General features: G+C 44.2%; 1 protein-coding gene across 1 annotated transcript in view; it reads left to right on the top strand.

The window, feature by feature from the left end:
• Positions 1–7,565, top strand: part of LOC101936730 (uricase-like) — a 29,316-nt gene extending 21,751 nt beyond the window's left edge. Inside the window, exons 5-8 of the mRNA XM_005294443.5 lie at positions 3,839–4,025; positions 4,632–4,755; positions 5,332–5,415; positions 6,186–7,565. Of these exons, the coding sequence (XP_005294500.2) occupies positions 3,839–4,025; positions 4,632–4,755; positions 5,332–5,415; positions 6,186–6,266 (476 nt within the window). The 3' untranslated portion in view covers positions 6,267–7,565. The remainder of the gene's footprint in view (positions 1–3,838; positions 4,026–4,631; positions 4,756–5,331; positions 5,416–6,185) is intronic.
• Positions 7,566–20,287: the final 12,722 nt, after the last annotated feature.

The raw sequence follows: 20,287 nt of genomic DNA, 5'->3' as shown, positions 1-20,287 counted from the left end.
CACAGCAACCATTCACACACATGAAACAGATTTGATTGTTACCTGGGACCAAACAAAAAACTAGCTTCTCTTGCTCAGAAAATTTTTATAGTGCCTAGGGAAACAAAAGTTAAATGTTCAGTTATCAGTGTAATCCAAAGGATTAGACACATGAAATTTTCCAGTGTGATCATCCAAAAGAGCTTCTCAAATAAAAAGCCAAGAAATCTTCTGGTTGGTATTCAGAAGAAAGCTGTGATCCTCACATCTGCGGTAATAAGTTTTAGATGTAGCGGTCAAAACTGAAAGTACCTACTGTCAACTTGAAGCTGCGGGTACAAAAACCAATGTCTGCAAGTTATCCAAACTGCAAGAGTTCACATTGGCTGCTTGCCTCCAAATATAACACATGCAGAACTCACATTGAGATAGATGTGAAAGAGGGACTTTCAGAAGGGTTCCAGTCTATATATAGATTTCCTACAATACTCCCTGTTGTTACTTAGGAAAAAACTGACCTCATCATTCTCTTAGGCCACATCACTTATGGCTCAATTCAGTTCCCACTGAAGTCAATGGGAGTCCTTCCATTGCCTTCAATGAGAGCTGAAACAAGTCCTAGCTTTAAGACTTTGTTTACACTACAAAGTTAGCTCGACATAAGCCCCCTTGCATCAACCTATTTGTGCATGTGTCTCCCATTAACATAAGCACTCCATTACAGCGACGCAGTAAAACCATCTCCCTGAGCAGCATGAACCATGGTCATGCAGTGGGAGTGTAGACACTATGTGACTGGCTTGACCCTAAAATTCTCCAGCAGCTGTCCCACAACGCCTTATTCCCTAGGACACTGATCACTTTGGTCACAATTGTGAACTCGGCTGCCTGTGGATCACAGAGACTGGAAGCTGTCCCCGCTTCACGAATTTTTGAAATGCCTTTTCCTTATTGCCCAGCTGACCATATTGGGTCTACACATTAGATATGCTCCTGCCTGGAGTAGACAGGAGATACTGGATCTCCTGGGTGTGGGGAGAAGAGGTTGTGCAAGCACAGCTACAGACCAGCCATAGAAACATGGACCTCTACCAGCAGGCTAAGAGGTATGATGGGCACCAGGAGCAGTGCTACATGAAAGCAAAGTAACAGCACCTGGTATACCACAAGGACAGGGAGTGCAACAATTGATCTGGTGCTGAGCTGCTCCTTTTACAATGAGATGTATGTCATACTTGGCCAAGACCCCACCCGCACGCTGCAGACCACCCTGGCTACTTTGGAGGAGCCTGAGACAGAGACCCCAACCCTGAACAGTGAGCAGGTGGAGAAGAAGTGGGGAGGTGCAGCGGGGGGCTCCAGCCATGCCCCAAGCCACGACCTGTTTGAGATTCTGCCGCAGTCTAGTCAGTCCCATCAGTTAAGCACGGATGAACTGAAGAAGAGGAAGGGATCTTGGGTAAGTCTGTTCATGCATTTTCTTTACAATGTTTAAGTTTAAAGCTGATACCCAGCCCATCCCCAAGCTAATAAGACTCAAGTATCATCTTTTCATTGGTTAACTTGAAGAAGAAGAGACAAAAGGTAGAACTAACAAAGGTAGGAGTTGTATATGCTTTCATTGGCAAGGAGGCAGGCAAAGCAATATTTTTTTATGTACCCTCCTGAGAGAGCTCTATGAAACTTTCATGGAGGTGCTCTACACTTCTCCCCTAAAGGTTTCTAGGGATGGCTGCCTTATCTTTTCCTCCTTTCCCCCACCACTCCATGACGAGTTTGGCTGGCACCATTGCAGTATATAGGCTAGCAGCATATGGGCTCGGGTGGCTTTGGGACACCAATAGCAGCTGTGCTCTCTGTGCCTTTGTTACCCCCAGGAGTGAGATATCAGCTAAAATTACGACCACTTGAGAAAAATAGTGCCAATAATCAGTGCCCTTGCCCTATGCTCATACCCATGGAATAGGGACAGAAAGTCTGTTGTTTCATGAAACCAAAATACCTTCCCACCCACCCCTCCTCACCTCTGGCAGACCATACTCACCATCACTGGGGCTGGAGGACGGTGCTGTGCAGAGGTGCTCCAAAGCTGAAGGGCCAGTAAGAATGTCTTATTAAAAATTTGTATTGGAATAAGGGAGGGAGTTTTGAAACTTATCTTTCCCTTTCCATTGTGACTGTAAATCCATGGTACATTTGTCTGTTTTTATCAGCAGTTGCTGCTGTTGCTACCTTGAGGGGCACACCTTTCTCACTCACAGAATGCCAGATCCTGAGGAGGAGGAGAAAGAAGAGGACTAGGAAGGACATGTTCAGCAAGTTCCCGCAAGCCAGTGCTGCATCAGACCATGAACAAAGGGTCTGGAGGACCATCATGGCAGACGGCATGAAGCAAGAGAGAGTGGACAGGAGAAAGGCCCAGGAAAAGGAGAGGGAGATGCACCAGGACATAATGGGTCTTCTAAGGTAGCAAATACAAATGCTTTTGCAGACCTGTCGATGTACAGATCCAAAAATCCTGGACTCCGCACCCTTTGCAGTCCTGAGAGAACTCCATTCTAGCAGCTCCATGCACCATCCTACATTCCATGTGGCATAACAGCCACATCTGTATTCCTACCACTCCATGCCAGGTGCCAGCAAGGAAAACCACAGCTTCACGTACACTGACCTCTGAGAGCCACAGCTGGCATACAACGGATTATATTTGTACACTGAAATGGACAGAAATGTTAGCCGCCTTTCCAATTTCGAAGTCCCATTCTGTTAATATATGTTTAAAGTTTGTATTGCATAGCCTGCAGTTTTTTGCTCATGGTTTTTCTGTGCTGCTTTTGCCACTCAATTTTCTATTTTTGGAGAATAAAATTATCGTTAATAGTACACAACAAACATTGCAGAATGCATTACAGTACTCAAAGCCGCATAACTCAGAGGCTGAGGAAAACAGTCATAGCTGTAACTAGACAGCAAACACCAAACACGACCTAACAGCAACCAAAGCTCAAGGCACAGAGAACAGTTCAGCACAGAACACACGTATGGCTGACTGCTAAAGTGTGGTACTTCTGTGCCTCTGCAAATACAGGAGAATCATGTGTCCTGTATTTGTGATGTTTATGAGAATAGTGCAGAGCTCTGTGGGCTCCATGCTTCTGTCAGAGATGGTGGAAACCGAAAAGTGCCATGCGGGATTGTGGGGTTTTAAAAATAAGGAGCAAAAATTATGGGATATGGCTGGCATTATGGGGTGGAGACACTTGCATGCTGGGAACTTGGCCCCTACCTCTCAGTGATCCGTGGACAAGTCATTTCTGTCCCGCAACACACTGCAAAAATGTCCCAACAGGCATTGTGCCAGACAACGGTGTATGGCACACTGCACTTTGCATTGACACAAGCAGTCTTGGTGAGTATGTGCAGTGCTAGTGCAAGCAGCCAAGTATGCACGCACATGAGTGATATACTAAGTTTGACGTCTGTATACTGATGTACATTGTGTGAAAGAAAGCCTGTGGCATAGACATGGCTAAGGCGTTGATCAAAAAGGTGAGGTGTGGAATGCCTTTAATTCCCATTGATTTTAATGGGAATTGGATTGGGAGTGTGCCACTCCTTAGGGAAAGGACCTACAGCACCTTTCAAGATCACACTAACTTCTAATGTACAGAAGTTGGCTCTCAACTCCATATGTCTGTGTGCAGACAATAATGTTGAGCAATACCTAAATATCACACAAATGCAAAAAATTACACCTCTGGGTGAATGCTGTATGGCAGTACGTCGCCCCAGCACAGAGTTCCCATCTCCCTGCATGAATAGGAGCTGATCTTTTCCCTCTAATATTTTTGGATCACAGGTTGTCCACTTGTTATCTCTGGAATTAAAGAGCTGAAACTTAAGAAAACAACACAGTCTGGATTTCAAGGCTTTCACAGGGACAAATACACCACGATTCCTGACCGAACCGACAGGGTTTTAAGTGGAGAACTATTCTGCAAGTGGTCCTATGGCGAGTGTCAAGATATTGACTTTGACTGTGTATGGTACGTACTGAATTGAATCATGTCTGCTGGCAAATGTATTATCCTAGATTCCCTCAAAAACAAACCAACCCTCCACGTGCAGTAGGCACTGCACAGACTGTGCTCTAAAAGCAACCCCAGCTTGCTTTTTGTTACCGTTAAAACTGCCATATTTAAATTCTCTGAGCCTGATTTTCAGTTGCTGAGCACCCACAGCTCCCACTGACTTCAGCTGAAGTTATGAGTGTTCAGTACTTCTGAAAATAAGGCTCGGAGTGCTGGATTGTCAGCTGGTGTAAACTGGGGTAGCTCCAATTCAGAGCTCTGCTGGTTTACACCAACTGATGATCTGGACTGGGTAGTTCAGATTTGAACACAGCGCACCTCAGCAAAATAATCTAAATAGCTTAAATAAAATGCTGATTTGCAATATTACAGGGTTAGGGGGATTGGAGTGGGAGGGGGAATTGGTTAGGAGAGGGCTTAGTACAAACCCTGTGTTACATTGTTGTTAGAAAGAGACAAAGGAAATGAAAATAAAATATTACAGATAAACAAGCATAACGGCAAGTAATAAAATGTTTCATCAGTAATTTTAGAGCTTTACTTTCACACAATATTTTGAAGGGACACTGTTCACGAGAGTGTCCTTGAGGCATTTTCGGGGCCACCTGACTGTGGGGAATACTCACCCTCTCACCAGAAGACTGTCAACAATATTCAGATGCTCACCCTGGCGAGAATTCCACAGGTATCTTTTTCACCATTTAATATTTAGCTCATAAAGCAAATACAGTCGTGGGACCCACTGAGAAGTTCAGGCAGAGCCCATTTGTCTAGATAACCTAAGTAAAATATGAACCTGCCTGAAGGGGCAGCTAGCTGTTTTGGGAAAATGAGAATGCAGAGAAAATGCAGAGCACTTCCTATGAGGATAATGGATGTGACGGGCACTCAGCACTTCACAGGAACAGACTCAGAAACAAAAGGGAAGAATGCTACAGATACGGATACCAGATAAAAGGAAAAATATATCAGGACACATGGGGGTGGGGAGGGGGTCGCAGGCAGAGGGAAAAAAAAAAAAAAAAGGGAGTGCCACAAAATATCGGGACAAATTGCCTAAATATCAGGACAGTCCCAATTTTATCGGGACGTCTGGTCACCCTAGCTACAGAATAATGTTCAAGTGTTTCTAAAATGGGCCCATTTTATCCTCTTTGCTCCCCTTCCTTTTGTGACCTTTCAATTGTTAAAATACTTTATCAGATTGTCACACAGGAAAGTCTGGTGACAAACTGACAGTTTCAGATTTTTATCATTTCAGATACAGGAGATTGAAGTCACCTTGAACAACATTTATTATGATGACATAGACCTGAAGAAATTTGGATTGACCAATGAGAAGGAGGTGAGGGAACTGTTAAAATATTAAATGCATGGGGTCCTTTAGAAAAACCCAGCCCACTAGAAATGTGTTTCCTTTGCACTGCTCTGGTGGTGCAAATTGGCCACAAAAGCTAGTTAACCGGGTTCCTATGGATTCCCTCTTGTGATGCAGGGCCAGTGTGTTGCGGGCGTGGTGAAGGAAAAGGGATGTGGTCAGAGCCTGGCTGTGCTCCAGAAATCCCCAGCTGCTAGAACAGCCTCTTGCTGTTTTGTTGCAGCTGGGTATCATTTAAACCTGGGCACAACTCTGGGATGGGAGGGGGACAAGGGTGGAAGCTGTGCAGCATTTGTCTCCCTCCCCGTCAGCTGCTCAGAGTGGTGCCCAGGTGTGGCTGAGGAGCTGGCCTGAGGAAGTTACACTAGTGTAAACCTGGTATAAATGAGAGGAAAATCAGGGTATTTGATTTTACGATTGCCACTTTTGACAGATGAATTAGTCTTCCCTTATTCTCTGTTTTCCTTCCCCTGGATCTGGGTCCACTTCCCTCACTACTCTTATCCTGGCCCCCTTTAAATAGCCAGTATAGGTCTGCTCCTGCTCCCATTTAAGTTCATAGCAAAAATCCCATTGACTTCAATAAGGGCAGGAATGGTACCTGGTGGCTTGATCTTTTGATGTGTTGAGTGCCCTCAGGTTCTACTGAATATTGATTTTAGTTCAATGATACCGCTGAGGTTGATGGGCACTCCAATTGGAGGTGAGCTACTCATGTATATGTCATTTATATTCAGGTTCTGATCCCAGTGGAGATTCCCTATGCTTCTTATACATGCACTCTCGGTAGGAAGAAGTGCTTAAGAGAGCAAGCCTAAGATGCAAGAGATGAGCAGCAAGTCAATTGGATGGATGTTTTGACAAGGGACCAACTGAACATATGGGCTCTATTCACACATATAGGACACACTTACCATGTGGCTTTCTTTTCAGAATGTATCCATTCCATTCATTGACCTGACTTTTCCCTCTACAAATTACAGAGATTGGGATTTTGAAAAGAGCCTAAGGAATTCAGCTAACCAAATCCCAATGAATCTCAATAGGATTTGTGCACCTAATTCCCTTGGGTTCTTTGGAAATCCCAGCCAGAAACATTAAAATCAGTTCATTAGAAGTCAATTATTTTTAGGCTTATTATGAAAGTTCCAGTTAATTAGTTAATGTCTGTAATGTATTTTGCACATTTAAAATCCTAATTAGGTTCTATACATTATTTATTAATGTTCATGCATTAATTCATTCTTCCTATTAACACTAAAATTAATTTACTGGCATGAGACCAAATTTTTAGGTATGACTTCAATGGACTACACTGATTTACACAGCTTAGGATCTGGCCCAATATATTTAAATTAGAGAATTATTACTTATATTACCAATGTAAATTCAATTAGATCCTGATTTCTTCATGAAGCAAACGAGGAAATAAAACCACATTCTACCTACTTATATATTACATCTTCTTTACAATATTAATAGTACAGATGTTGGCTAATTTCCATTTAAGGGTTCTAGTTAGATGGCTGCTGAATTATTGCTCATCAAACAACCAGCTATGAGGGTTATGCAGCTATATAATTGCTTCTATGTTAATCATTGAAATGCTTAAGGGGTTAATGCTCTGTGGGGTTATTTAGGTCTTGTTCTTTAATTTAACAATACTATCATGACTTTTGAGCAGGCAGGAGTCAACCCAAGAAGTAAGCTATGGCTTTTTGGGGAGAAAAATGGGTAGGCAAATTCCACTTTATTTACAACTTGTTTAAAATGTTTAAGTACTCCAGGACATACCTTTGAGCACAGATATTAAATAGCAAAATCAGCACATCTTACACCTATGTGTTCACAACCTGTAGCTAACACATCCACAATATAAAACCTGCTTAAATCCCATCAGCTTGAAACTGCTGCCTTTAATTTCCAAGGGCAGGATTTTGAAAACTACTAAATGACATAGGACCTTAAAGCCAATGTGACTTGTGCCCAAATCACTTAGGCACTTTTGAAAATCTCACCCCAAAAGTCTTTGAGCATTAAACTCCTTACTCAATACATTTAGACCAGGGGTTGGCAACGTTTGGCACGTGGCTCGCCAGGGTAAGCACGCTGGCGGGCTGGGTCAGTTTATTTACCTGCTGACGTGGCAGGTTCGGCCGATCGCGGCCCCCACTGGCCGCGGTTCGCCGTCCCGGGCCAATGGGGGCGGCAGGAAGCTGCGGCCAGCACATCCCGCGCTGCTTCCCGCCGCCCTCATTGGCCCGGGACGGCGAACCGTGGCCAATGGGGGCCGCGATCGGCCGAACCTGCCGTGTCAGCAGGTAAATAAATTGGCCCGGCTTGCCAGGGTGCTTACCCTGGCGAGCCACGTGCCAAACGTTGCCAACCCCTGATTTAGACTAATTTTGCCCTACTGGATCTGATCACGTGCTTTGGGTAGCACTAAAAATTAGGGCACACATCCTGAATGGGCATTTAGGAAACTGAGGTTGCTTGCAACATAGGAGTATCTCTCTCGTTCTCTTTTGCACAAAAGGATTCATCTGCTTGTCTTAAACGCCACATAAAATTGGAAGGCAGCTATTGCTATTGGGATGGATTTGTTCCAGATGTGCTTTTATTTGCCTGACCTGCTGACTAGTTGACCCAACTAATTGGTCTGTAGTTCTTTTAACTCTGTGTTGGACATTACTTCCTTCGTTGTGTGAAGTTTATTGAATTACATTTGAGGGTCTCACCTCTTTTCTATTTCTGCTACATTATTATTTAATGACTGCATGGTCTTGTAGATTACCTATGCATCTTTTAATGGAAAAATAAAAAGCGAAGTTTAAAAGAAAACTGCTTTTTGACTATTATATTGAATTAGGGACGAGCCCATATGGATTTCATTAAAATGAATACATACCAGATAACATTAGTAATATTAAATTCAGATCAGTGCCCCCCAAAATGATCCATCCCTTCCATTTAAACTAAACAAAGGATTCCCCTGACCACTGCATTACCCACTTCTTCTTGGTTAAGCAGGTAGTTCATTGTGTGTGGACAGCCTGCTCATTGTGGTTTGACAAACAGAAGCAATAAGACAGAAAGAAGACAACAAAATCCCTGTTCAGACCTCCCATTGGTTCTGAGCATACATCATTGCTCATGCCATGCAGTCTCTCTAGAACTCTGTAGTCGTGCAGGCATTTCAGCCCAGCTTTGAAAAGGTATTTAAACAGTGCTCTGCTTGCAATTGCAATGCCTAAGAGCTGGATTTTTAAAGGCATTTAGGTGCCTAACTTTCATGGATTTCAATGAAAGTTAGGCCCTTAAATATCTTTAAAAATCTGTGCCTAGGTGACTTAGATGGCGAAGTCCCGTTTTCAAAAGTGACTTGGGAGCATAAGTCTCATTAAAAGTCAAACTGGGATTTAGCCATCTAAATCACTTAGACTTTGCAACGCTGAGCAGAGCAACACCTGAAAACTGTTACAAATCTGGCCTTTGTGTGTGATTCTTAGGCAGGCAATAGACTGACGAGTAGAAAAGTGTCAAACGTCCAACAAGAACTCATGCGAGAAGAGGTGTTATACCTGAGGTCCTGACCAAACTCCAATCTGGATCATTACTTTCTACCTACACAGACTCCCATTAAGTTTTATCTCGCAAAATAATTCTTCCTCTCTGGTCCTAAAGGGTTGCGGAGGTTGACTGCACAGGTTTCACTCAGAGTTGGCTGTTGGCTGTCTTTCTGGGGTGGGTGAAATGACCTCGATAAGTATGTGGCCTGATGTCAACCCTGGCTTGAAGTGGTTTCCATCATATACAGTGGTTAGAGTTTGGTTCAATGGCTCTCAGTATCCCTACTGTACAAATTGTTCCAGCACCGCTGCAAGTTGGCTGGGGGTTTTGACCTTGCATCTTTGGTCCATCCTCCCACATAGTTCACTAGTGGCCTATGGATAGGGCTCTACCAAAGTCACAGTCCATTTTGGTCAATTTCATAGTCACCGGATTTTAAAAATCATAAATTTCATGATTTCAGCTATTTAAATCTGAAATTTCATGGTGTTGTTATTTTAGGGGTGTTGACCCAAAAAAGTTACGGGGGAGTCACAAGATTATTGTAGTGGGAGTTGCGGTACTGCTCCCCTTACTTCTGCGCAGCTGTTGACAGTAGTGCTGCCTTCAGAGCTGGGCAGCTGGAGAGAGGCAGCTGCTGGCCAGGAGCCCAGTTCTGAAGGCAGCTCCGCTGCCGGCAGCAGCGCAGAAGGAAGGATGTCACGGTATGATATTGCCGCCCTTACTTCTGCACTGCTGCCTGCAGAGTTGGGCCCTCAGTCAGCAACTGCCACTCTCTGGCCGCCCAGCTCTGAAGGCAGCAATGCAGAAGTAAGGGTGGCATGGTATAGTATGTTCACCCTTAATTCTGCGCTGCTGCTGGCAGGGCACAGCCTTCAGAGCTGGGCACCCAGCCAACAGCCATTGCTCTCTGGCCACCCAGCTCTGAAGGCAGCACAGAAGTAAGGGTGGCAATACTGTGACCCCCCTCCCCCGCAGCTCCCTTTTGGATCAGGAACCCAATTTGAGAAATGTGGGTCTCCCCTATGAAATCTGTGTAGTATAGGGTAAAAGCACACAAAAGACCAGATTTCACGGTCTGTGACACATTTTTCATGGCCGTGAATTTGGTAGGGACTTACCTATGGAGGCTTGCAGACTAGACTCCATAACTTACAATTAAAACTTAACTGGTAGTCTCAGGCCTGGTCCACACTAACCCCCCATTTCGAACTAAGGTACGCAAATTCAGCTACGTTAATAACGTAGCTGAATTCGAAGTACCTTAGTTTGAACTTACCGCGGGTCCAGACGTGGCAGGCAGGCTCTTCCGTCGATGCCGCGTACTCCTCTCGCCGAGCTGGAGTACCGGTGTCGACGGCGAGCACTTCCGGGATCGATCCCAGAAGATTGATTGCTTACCACCGGACCCGGAGGTAAGTGTAGACCTACCCTCAGATATGCACATAAGTTCCTATCATTTTGATTTCCATTCCTACACCATCCAACATGTGGCCAAACCAGGAAGGTTTCACTACAATCCCCATCAACCAGTGATTAAGCTCCAAATGCAATCAATTTTATATAAGATGTGTGTGCACAGAAATTCCATTTTCAAAGCCAGTACAATTACTCTCTATTAATTGACCATATCACAGTGCAGAATTCTATATTGTGCATAGCTAAGTATGATATGAAGAAAATTTCTCCTTTCTAAAATAAAATATAATCTCTTACCTTTTTAACATCATTGAGCAAGTCTATTGCAGCTGCTTCAACCTTTAAAGAAAAAACCCAGTTCTCTTCCATCCTCCTTTTTATTTTTGGACATTAGAATATCACTTCCACATGAAGCCAAAAAAAAAAAAAAAGTAAAATCAAAGCAATATCGTGCCCTCATATTTTTTTCTAAATGCTAGAAGCATAATCCTAAAATGAAGTGAACTGCTCTGAGATTTCCAATAACCAATAAAACTGTTGGCTGCAAATATCAATAGGAAAGCTTTGTTAAGATAAAACTATCTATCTGCTGTTTGGGGCACATCAAATAAGCAGCCAGCTCTCTCATGGGAAGTAGATAGCTGTATACAAGAGGAAAAACTGTTAGTTGTATCTAGCTATAGGAGTAAAAATATTACACAGAACTCAGTAATAATTAGAATGTGAACTGTACCTGTGCATCTCAGAATGAATACCTTGCAGTTCAAAACACACCTAGAAAGGAAGGAAGTTCATTCTCTCTCTCAGCTGGGCACTGACTTATGCGAAACAGGCAAGGTACAAATAGCAGCAGTGTTAGGAAGGACTTTTATGTGTAGGGTTCCCACAGCTTTGCAAAATTCCCTTTGCTTGCTCACATGGGGTGAGGTTTGCTGTTGTGTGTTTTTGTTTGTTTGGACAGGTGTAAAATCTCATTATTTTTACCTTTATTATCAATCATCATAGCAAAGGGTGAGTAAGTAGATTTTGAGACAGGGCTGGTAAATTTTTAAGACAATTTTGGGAGGCTGAGTTTATATTGGACAAGATTGTGGTTTGCCTTATGCACCTGTGTAAGGGAGGAGAAGAAAGGCCCTTTTATTCCCCTTTACAGGCTGCCTCCATCATGGGTCACAGCACAGAGAAGGGAGTAGACTCCATGAGGCCACTTCTTCCCATCCCCTGTAGGTGGGTGGTGAGTGGGCAGGCAGGGGTGGGCAAGGGGCGACATGTTAACTCCAACCACCCCCAAAGCATAGGCTGGAATGGAGGAGGTCATAATCTGGTACTAGTCTAGAGGCAAAGCCAGGGAAGGAACTGTGATGTCACAAACCCCATCTACTCCAGACCAGGGGCAGTGCAACTACATTGCAAGCGAAGATGAGCCTGCAGCTGGCCTGGAGGTTAACTAATCCAGGCTGTGGTGGACCATGGACAAGTTCCTAAGTCAAGGACCTCTCATGGAGAACACACTGTCAGCAGCTTCCATTCTTTAATACTGAGAGTGCTCCAACTCAAGTGCCTTTGTTGATCTCAAATGCAGGAGGATAGCACGGGGAGGGAGGTGATCTCTCACCAGGTAACCAGCTCCCAAACCATTTAGGGCCTTATAGGTTAAAGTCAACAAGGATTCCATTTGGAAGCTCATTGGCAGCCAGAGTACTGGTATAATTCAATGGCAAAAAAATAGGTTAACAGAGTTAAAGTTGTTTGGTGTTATGTCATCCCATAAGTTGAGCAAAACTCAAATTTCTGAAAACCAGGAAATGCACAGTTCAGGTTGCTCATGTATCCTTAACTCTGCCCTATTTCAGCAATGCCTGAGTACCCCCCATTCTCACACACACACCCTTACTCTGCCAACCCAACAGTTGCTGATATGTACAAGCTCCTTTTACAACCCATTCACTCTCATCCACAGGAATCTATCTTACATTTTTAAGAGACAAAAAGCATGGGGGAAAGGTTTCCAACTTCCCTCTGCCATACCACAATACGTTCTTAATGTAAAACACCACTTACTAAGATCATCGACAACCTCCAGAGATCAAAAACCATGAGTTAGACTCCCAAAATAACCAGATATTTAAAAAAAGATATTCTGTGGTTTTTTGGTCTGTCCTTTGATTTTTGAAATCCATGTCCGTCCCCAGTATGTGTGTGACAATTACTGTTGCCCACTGTCCCCAATTTATTGGGTAAGATGATGCCTGCTTCAGGAGCTCTCACCGCCACATCTCTTCATCCGCTGCCCCCACCCTCATAAATTCAGCTCCCCTCTGTTCTCCCTGGGGGTTCTTCCCCTCCCTCTCCCAGGCTGGGAGGAGCTGCGTGGGGTTCCCTCTCCCTTTTCCCAGCTGGGGGGGGGTCAGCCCCAGGGGCTCTTCACCCCCTCTGGCCCATCCCAGGGCGGGCACTGCAGGAAGGGGGTGCAGGAGGAGCAGAGGCACCATCCCATTACCATTGCTCACAGGAGGAGAGGGGGTGGATGGAGTGGAGCCAAGCTGAGCCACTGGCTCTTTAGCTCCCTCCTCCCTTCCTGTGAGCATTGCTTGGGGTTGCTGCAGGAGGGTTGCTGGGGGAGAGAGAGCTGTTCCTGTAGCTGCTCACCCCCCGGGGGCAGGCAGGCAATCAGAGGGTTCAAACTTACTAGAGGGCTGGAGCATCTGTCATCACCTGACTGGTTCCAGCCCCACCCGAAATCATGTCACAGGTGAAAAATCATGAGAGCTGGCAGTACTGTAAGCACACAGCTGCTCTTGCTTCTGTTGCTGAGTCACTCACCATGCAGCCCCTTGTAGAGCGCACTGCAGCAACATAATCACGTGAGGAAAGCATGGGAAACGATGGCAAGGTCAGTGAGAGAAGTTCACGTTTGCCCCACCAAGCACAGATGGAAAAAAGTGCTCTTGGCTTCCTCTTCTACTTGGATGACCAGCCCCAGAGCTAATAAAACACCTTAGCAGCAAGCACCTTTGTCACATCTGGCAGTTCTACACCCTCCAATACGGGCACGGATACAAGTTCAGCCAACTCTTCTGGTTAGTTCCCCCAGTCCAAAGGGAAAAGTGAACGACTATGGAAGAAAGAGGCAGAGCGAGGGAAAGGAAAAAAGTGAAGAGAATTAGGAAAGGAAAGAGCAGGACGGAGAACTCAAGAGACACAGTGAGGGGAAAAAAATTTTGGTATGTAGAAGATCTGTTACCAAAGTAAATGCTGACATTTGATTTATATTTCAGGGACTCAAAAGGGCTTCAGAAAGCTGAGCATGGGTGGCAGATGAGCCCAGTATTCTTACATATAGGGGAGGAGTTTTTCACATCAAAATGCTGGCACTTAGCGTGGTTTTTAATGTTTTAATGTGCATGTCTCGTGGGAAATGTTAGAGTTTGGGCCTTAATTGCTTTGGTGCTTCTGCAATGTCTTAAAATCTTCTAAACGACAGGAAATTGTTTCAGATATTTCCAGAATGTCCAGATGAGGGAATCCCAGAGCCCCATTTCTATTGATTGTACATCAGTAGCAACTTTCAACCTTGGTCATGTTTAAATGGTAGCATATTTATGGAAATGGGGACCAGGAATAGCAGAGATGTGTCCCTGCGCAGCTCAGGCACTATGCGCACATTCACCCCTGCACCCTTTGTTTTTGCCGAGTATGGCTCTGCTGGGAGATATTAACTCAGATACATTTCTCTCATCTCCATTCTCTTCCTCCTGCGGCAATCCATCACCATGAGAGGACACAACCCTGCATCAGCAGATGATTCTGAGACCTATCATGACAGTCACCAAATTGGTCAGCTCTCCCTCCTACTCTGATCCACTTTAACCATTGCACAGATTTGGGCATCCTCCGCTTAGGGAATAGCACATAGGGGTAATATAGAAGAAAACCACATATAAATACTAGATGCAAGCCATTCGAAATGAGGGATGCAATGAAATGAATACAGGAATGCCCATGTCAGCATGTTTGCTGTTGCCTTGCTAGCAGGTAAAATTTTATAATATACCTGGACTTCAGCAAGGCTTTTGACACAGTCCCTACATGACATTTTGATAAATAAGTTGGAGAAATGCAGGCTCAACAGAACTACCATTAAGTGGATATGTAATTGGTTAAACAACCCCAAACAAAGAGTAACTATTAATGGAATGATGTCAGATTGGAAGGAGGTCTCAAGTGGAGTTACCTGGGAGCTGTTCTGGATCTGGTGTTGTTTAACATTGTTATTAATGACCTCGAGGGAGGAATAGAGAGTATACTGATCAAATCTGCAGATGACATAAAGCTGGGGGGGTGAGGGGGGTTGCCAACACTTTGGAGAATAGAGCTAAAATTCAGAGGGACCTTGAGTAGTGGGCTGTAGACAACAAAATAAATTCAACAAAGAGAAGTGTAAGATGGTACACTTCGGGAAGAAAAACCAAATGCACAAATACAGAATGGGGGATAACTGGCTTGGCAGCAGCACTGCTGAGAAGGATCTGGGAGTTGTGGTGGATCACAGCCTCAACATGAGTCAGCAATATGATGCTGTTGGGGGGGGGGGGGAAACAAATGCAAGTTTAGGTGGCATTAACAGAGGCATAGTATGCAAGTCACGGGAGGCGATAGCACCGCTCTACTCTGCGCTGGTTAGGCCTCAGCTGGAGTACTGTGTCCAATTTTGGTCACCAATGTATAGAAAGGATATAGAAAAACTGGAAAGGATCCAGAGGTGAGGGACAAAGAGGATCAGAAGGATGGAATGCAGCCATACAAGCACAGACTGAAGGAACTGGGTATGTTTAGTTTGGAAAAGAGGAGATTAAGGGAGGATATAATAGTGGTCTTCAAATACTTGAAAGGCTGCCCTGAAAAGGATGGAGAAAAGTTGTTCTCTCTTGCCACAGCAGGCAGGACAAGAGGCAATGGCTTCAAACAACAGCATAGCAGATTTAGATTAAATCTCAGGAAAAACTTCCTAACTGTAAGAACAGTAGGACAATGGAACAGATGCCTCGGGAGGGTGTGGAAGCTCCTTCACTGGAGCTTTTTTAAAGGAGGCCACATAGCCATCTGTCTTGGACTGTTTAGACACAACAAATCCTGCATCTTGGCTGGAGCTTAGACTAGATGACCCTTGCAGTCCCTTCTAACCCTATGATTCTATGATCTAACAGATGGTTCGTTCATATAACAACTATGCATATCAGCGCTACAATTCCGCTAAGCATTCCTACTGGTGCTCACAGGCAAACTCACTAGAGGTCATAGCCCCATTCTCCAGTAGCAATGAAAGTCACACACACAGATCACGGGCTGCTTAAGGCCTTAGTGGTGTTACCCTTGGGTTTTCCCAGTGCTTGGAGTTTACAGTCATGTCCATGTCCACAAGGTTTACTCTTTCTAGGAGGTACCATTATTTTGGGGATAAGTGTGAACATGCAGCTGGGAGCCTAAAGAACAGCACAAGGTTTCTCTCACACAATCTTCCTAATTATAAGGGTTTAAGCAAAACATTTTAAAATGACATTTTCCATTAGCATACTCAATAAAATGCAGCCATTCCCAACAGGAAAGAAAAGCAACTTACCAAATCAATCTGTCCCCATTATTCAGATGGATGACTCTTAACTTGTGCACTGCCCGAGGGCTCTCACAACTACACGGAATGACCCCAGGGTGGAGCTATTGTTTCATCAGAACGACTTGCTAGCAAACTTTCTTTTTAAAGTTACCAGCCTTTCATTAGGCTAGAGTGTTGGTGAAAGGTGCTGGACTGACCCTTGGCACCTGAACTTCTCAAGTCATCCACAGAGCTGGGCACTGGACAGCGAGAGGGCACAGTAGCTCACTCTCTATGCCCAGTCAGTCCTCGTGTCTCTGCTGAGGCAGCAACGTACAACACCACCAATGCTGTTGTATACACGAGTCTCCTCCCTACTCACATGGTGCTTTTGAACTAAAATCAGTTCATGGGAGCAGGAGCTGCTCTTCTGACGCGCACACCAATAAGCAGACTGGAATACTGACTAGAACAAAGTTTCTCTGTTTCAGCTCAGCCTCATACTTCAACATTTCAATTTAGATTTGAAACCGAAGGCAAAAGCTGGTTGACGCAATAAATATAAGGAATATGCACCTGTCAACAATTATTTTGAGCCATTTTAAATATTTCCCTAAAAATGAGAAACTGGTCTGAATCATGGTTTTCAACTAATACAATAACTGATATTTTACGTAACACCTGAGAGTGCCAGGGCCAACGGGGAGGGACAGAGTGAAAGCGGGAGATGTTGGGGTGGAATGTGAAGGGAGTGGGGGAAAAGACCAAGTTAAAGAAGCTGATAACAAAAAAACCAACAACAAAAAAGAAAAATAAAGGGGATGGGACTGAATGGGGAACTGAAAATAGTCAAGGACGCAATGGAATGTGAGTTGTTCATTAAAAACTGATGATTCACTGCGAGGCCCCAGTTTTACATTTTGACCTGAGCCTTGAAATCCCTGTGTGACATGTAACTTACATTCCCCCCTTCCACATCACCTCTGAGGCTAGGTCTACACTACCCGCCTGAATCGGCGGGTAGAAATCGATCTCTCGGGGATCGAATTATCGCGTCTCGTAGGGATGCGACAATCGATCCCCGAATCAACGCTCTTACTCCACCAGCGGAGGTGGGAATAAGCGCCATCGACGGGGAGCCGTGGAGGTCGATTTTGCCACCATCCTCACAGCGGGGTAAGTCGGCTCCAATAGGTCCAATTCAGCTACGCTATTCGTGTAGCTGAATTTGCGTATCTTAAATCGACCCCAACCATAGTGAAGACCTGCCCTGAATGTCACCCTGTGAGTAAAAGGAGAGAACTTTCTTCAAGATGGTAAGTCAAACTGCAGCACATTAGGGCAATGAGCCTTTTAAAAAGGGAATAAAAAAATATGTGGGCTGGAGAATGTAATGTATAGAGAAAACATATGGGTTAATAGAGTGACCCCAAATGGGTTATTAGCTGGCAGCTTTTCACATAATATCCCACTGCTTGTTGCCTTTTTAAATCGTGGGGCCATAGTTTTCTACTGTGAATCTAAATTTCAGCCAATATTTGTGTGGTATGCAGTATTTATCTACATATACACACACAGAGTATGTATTGTACATGCACTCCCCTCCTCCTCCCCCCCCCCAAGATTAAATGGTCTATGCCAGTCTATATGTGTCCATAACTACAGAGAGCTGAATAGTCCATTTGACAGAATCTTCCTCTACATTACCTCAGTTACATTTTTGGTGAGGGGAAAAGGAGGGGTGGTTAGCTTCCTCTTTCAAAACACTCCCGATCTGTTGTTAAATAGATTTTTTTCTGAGGCACCAACAAGAATTTAACAAAACAAACACAGAATGAACTGTTGTGTAAAAACTGTGATAGAACAAAAAACTCCAATGCTAACAGGAAGAGACAGAAACATAGTTAAAAACCATGGACAGTAGCAAATTTCCTTCTATACTGTACATTCTCCCACCAAATCTTCTTCCATGCTTTCCATTGGGTCCCGGCTTGTATGAGACAGTTAGCAGCGCTTATTGAAAGAGGAACAGAAATTAAATGCATCTGGTTTTGAATCCAAGTAATTTCAGCTGGCCCTTGAAAAGCTTGCATGCTTTTTTATAAAGGCCTGACAAAGACAAAGGGTTATTGTCTCACTAAAACATGGCAAGGACAACTGCAAAGCAATTATGAACAGGCTAACATCATTGCATGTGGACATTTTCACTTCCCACTTTGGAGTGAATACTTAATTTTACTAACAAACCTGCATGATTCTTTTTATGTGTGTAGAACAGAATTATATTAATCATGGATTTATATAGATATAAAATCATGATTAGTGAAATTATATCATCATTGCTGGCTATCCCTTGACACAAGCATCATGTCTGCTGGGGGGAAAATGTCATTGATGAGACTTAAGATGGCTGAGGAGTCCAATCTGTGCTCTACAAGTTATTCCACATAGGTGAAAGATGGTTGCTTGGAGAGAACACAACTTCTGGCTGGGATGCTGTACACTTTCCTTCCTCCTCTGCCATTTCTCAGCCTCTTGAGAAAGGCGATTCTCTTCAAAATGGGCTGAGGCTTGATGTATGATGCAATGCCACTCTAGTTTATGGTAAGCCAGCTCTTCCCAATTTGTGGGGTCAATGCTTCCCTTCTTAAGATATACTTTCAGGGTGTCCTTGTAGCATCTTCTCTGTCCTCCGCGGGTCGTCTTACCATGACTAAGTTGAGAAAAGAAGACTTGCTTCGGAAGACGAATATCAACCATCCGTACACAATGGCCAGTCCAGCAAAGTTGATATTTCATAATCTTTGCCTCAACACTGGTGATGTTAGCTGCAATGATCTTCCCATTTGATATGGAGAATCTTGCTGTGCGGTGCTGGTGGTACTGCTCCAGAAGGCTTTGATATGTCACCCATGTCTTGCACCCATAAAGAAGAGTGGGGATATCTACTGCATTATAGACCAAGATCTTAGTTTCCATCAGCAGATCTCTGTCAATAAAGGCACAACGAAGCAACTTTCTGAAGTATGTGGTGGCACAACGGATCCTATGTTTGATTTCCACATCAAGATTGGCTGTCTGGGAGAGGTGGCTATAAAGGCAAAGGAAATGCTCAGTGTTTTCCAGGAGTTTATCACCAATGATGATTTGTGGGAGAAGGGGGACAACTTGTGCCCGGGCAGTCTGCTGGAACACCCTACTCTTCCCAATGTTCCTAGGTGTTGCTAGGAAATCCTAGCATTTATTCGTAAGAAGAGAAGCACATTTTGCACTTAGCAAAATGAACCCTCTAACAAGCAAAAACGAGAGACTTATTGGCTTAAAGCTGTAGTTCAAAAGAGGCTGCATGACATCAAGAATCAGCTAGGAACACCCTACTCTTCCCTGAAAGTCTCAGGCTATGATAGGTGCCTAAGAAAAGATCTAGGGTGGATTGCAAGTTATCCTCAGTGTGTGCGAGGATAGCACAGTCATCGGCATACTGAAGGTTGGTAGTAACAGTCTTGGTTACCTTAATTTTAGAATGAAGACACTGCAGGTTGAAGAGCTGGCTGCAGTCACGAATAAGAATCAAGATCACGGCAAGATAGATGGAAAAAAGGGTTGGGGCAATAACACAGCCCTGCTTGACACCAGTACGGATGGTGAATGGGTCCATCTCCTACCCATTACAGAGGACAGTGGCAGTCATCCCATCATGAAATAGCTTTAGAATGCAAATGAACTTCAATGGACAACCAAACCTAGACAGCACCTTCCATAACTCTTCATGACTAATGGAATCAAAGGCCTTAGTTAGGTCAGTAAATGCCATAAACAATGGCTGGTGTTGTTCTCTTGCTCTGTGAGCAAGGATCTTCCTGCCAATGGAGAGGAGGGCAATGTCTTGGTAATTCCCAAACATTGACTTGTCCCCTTTCTTAAAAATGGTCACAATATTGGCATTCTTTAGGTCGGGTAGAATTTCCTCATTAACCCAAATTCTAACAAGAAGTTGATGAAGTTTTTGCACAAGTGCTATTCCACCAGCTTTGAAGACCTCCACGGGGATGCCATCTGGGCCTCGCATCTTGTTGTTTCTAGTCTGAGTGATGACGCGCCAAACTTCCTCAGAAGATGGGGGGTCAGCAAGAGGTTCTATTACTGGGTGTTGAGGAATGGTCTCGATGGTGGCAGCTAAGACTTCATATTCACAGTTCAGTAGAGTCTTGAAGTGCTCCTTCCAATTCTCCTAGAAGACTACATTGTCCTTAAGAA

This window comes from Chrysemys picta, chromosome 8 (genome assembly GCF_011386835.1).
Source record: "Chrysemys picta bellii isolate R12L10 chromosome 8, ASM1138683v2, whole genome shotgun sequence".
Lineage (NCBI taxonomy): Eukaryota > Metazoa > Chordata > Testudines > Emydidae > Chrysemys > Chrysemys picta.
This window is presented reverse-complemented; position numbering and strand designations above follow the sequence as displayed.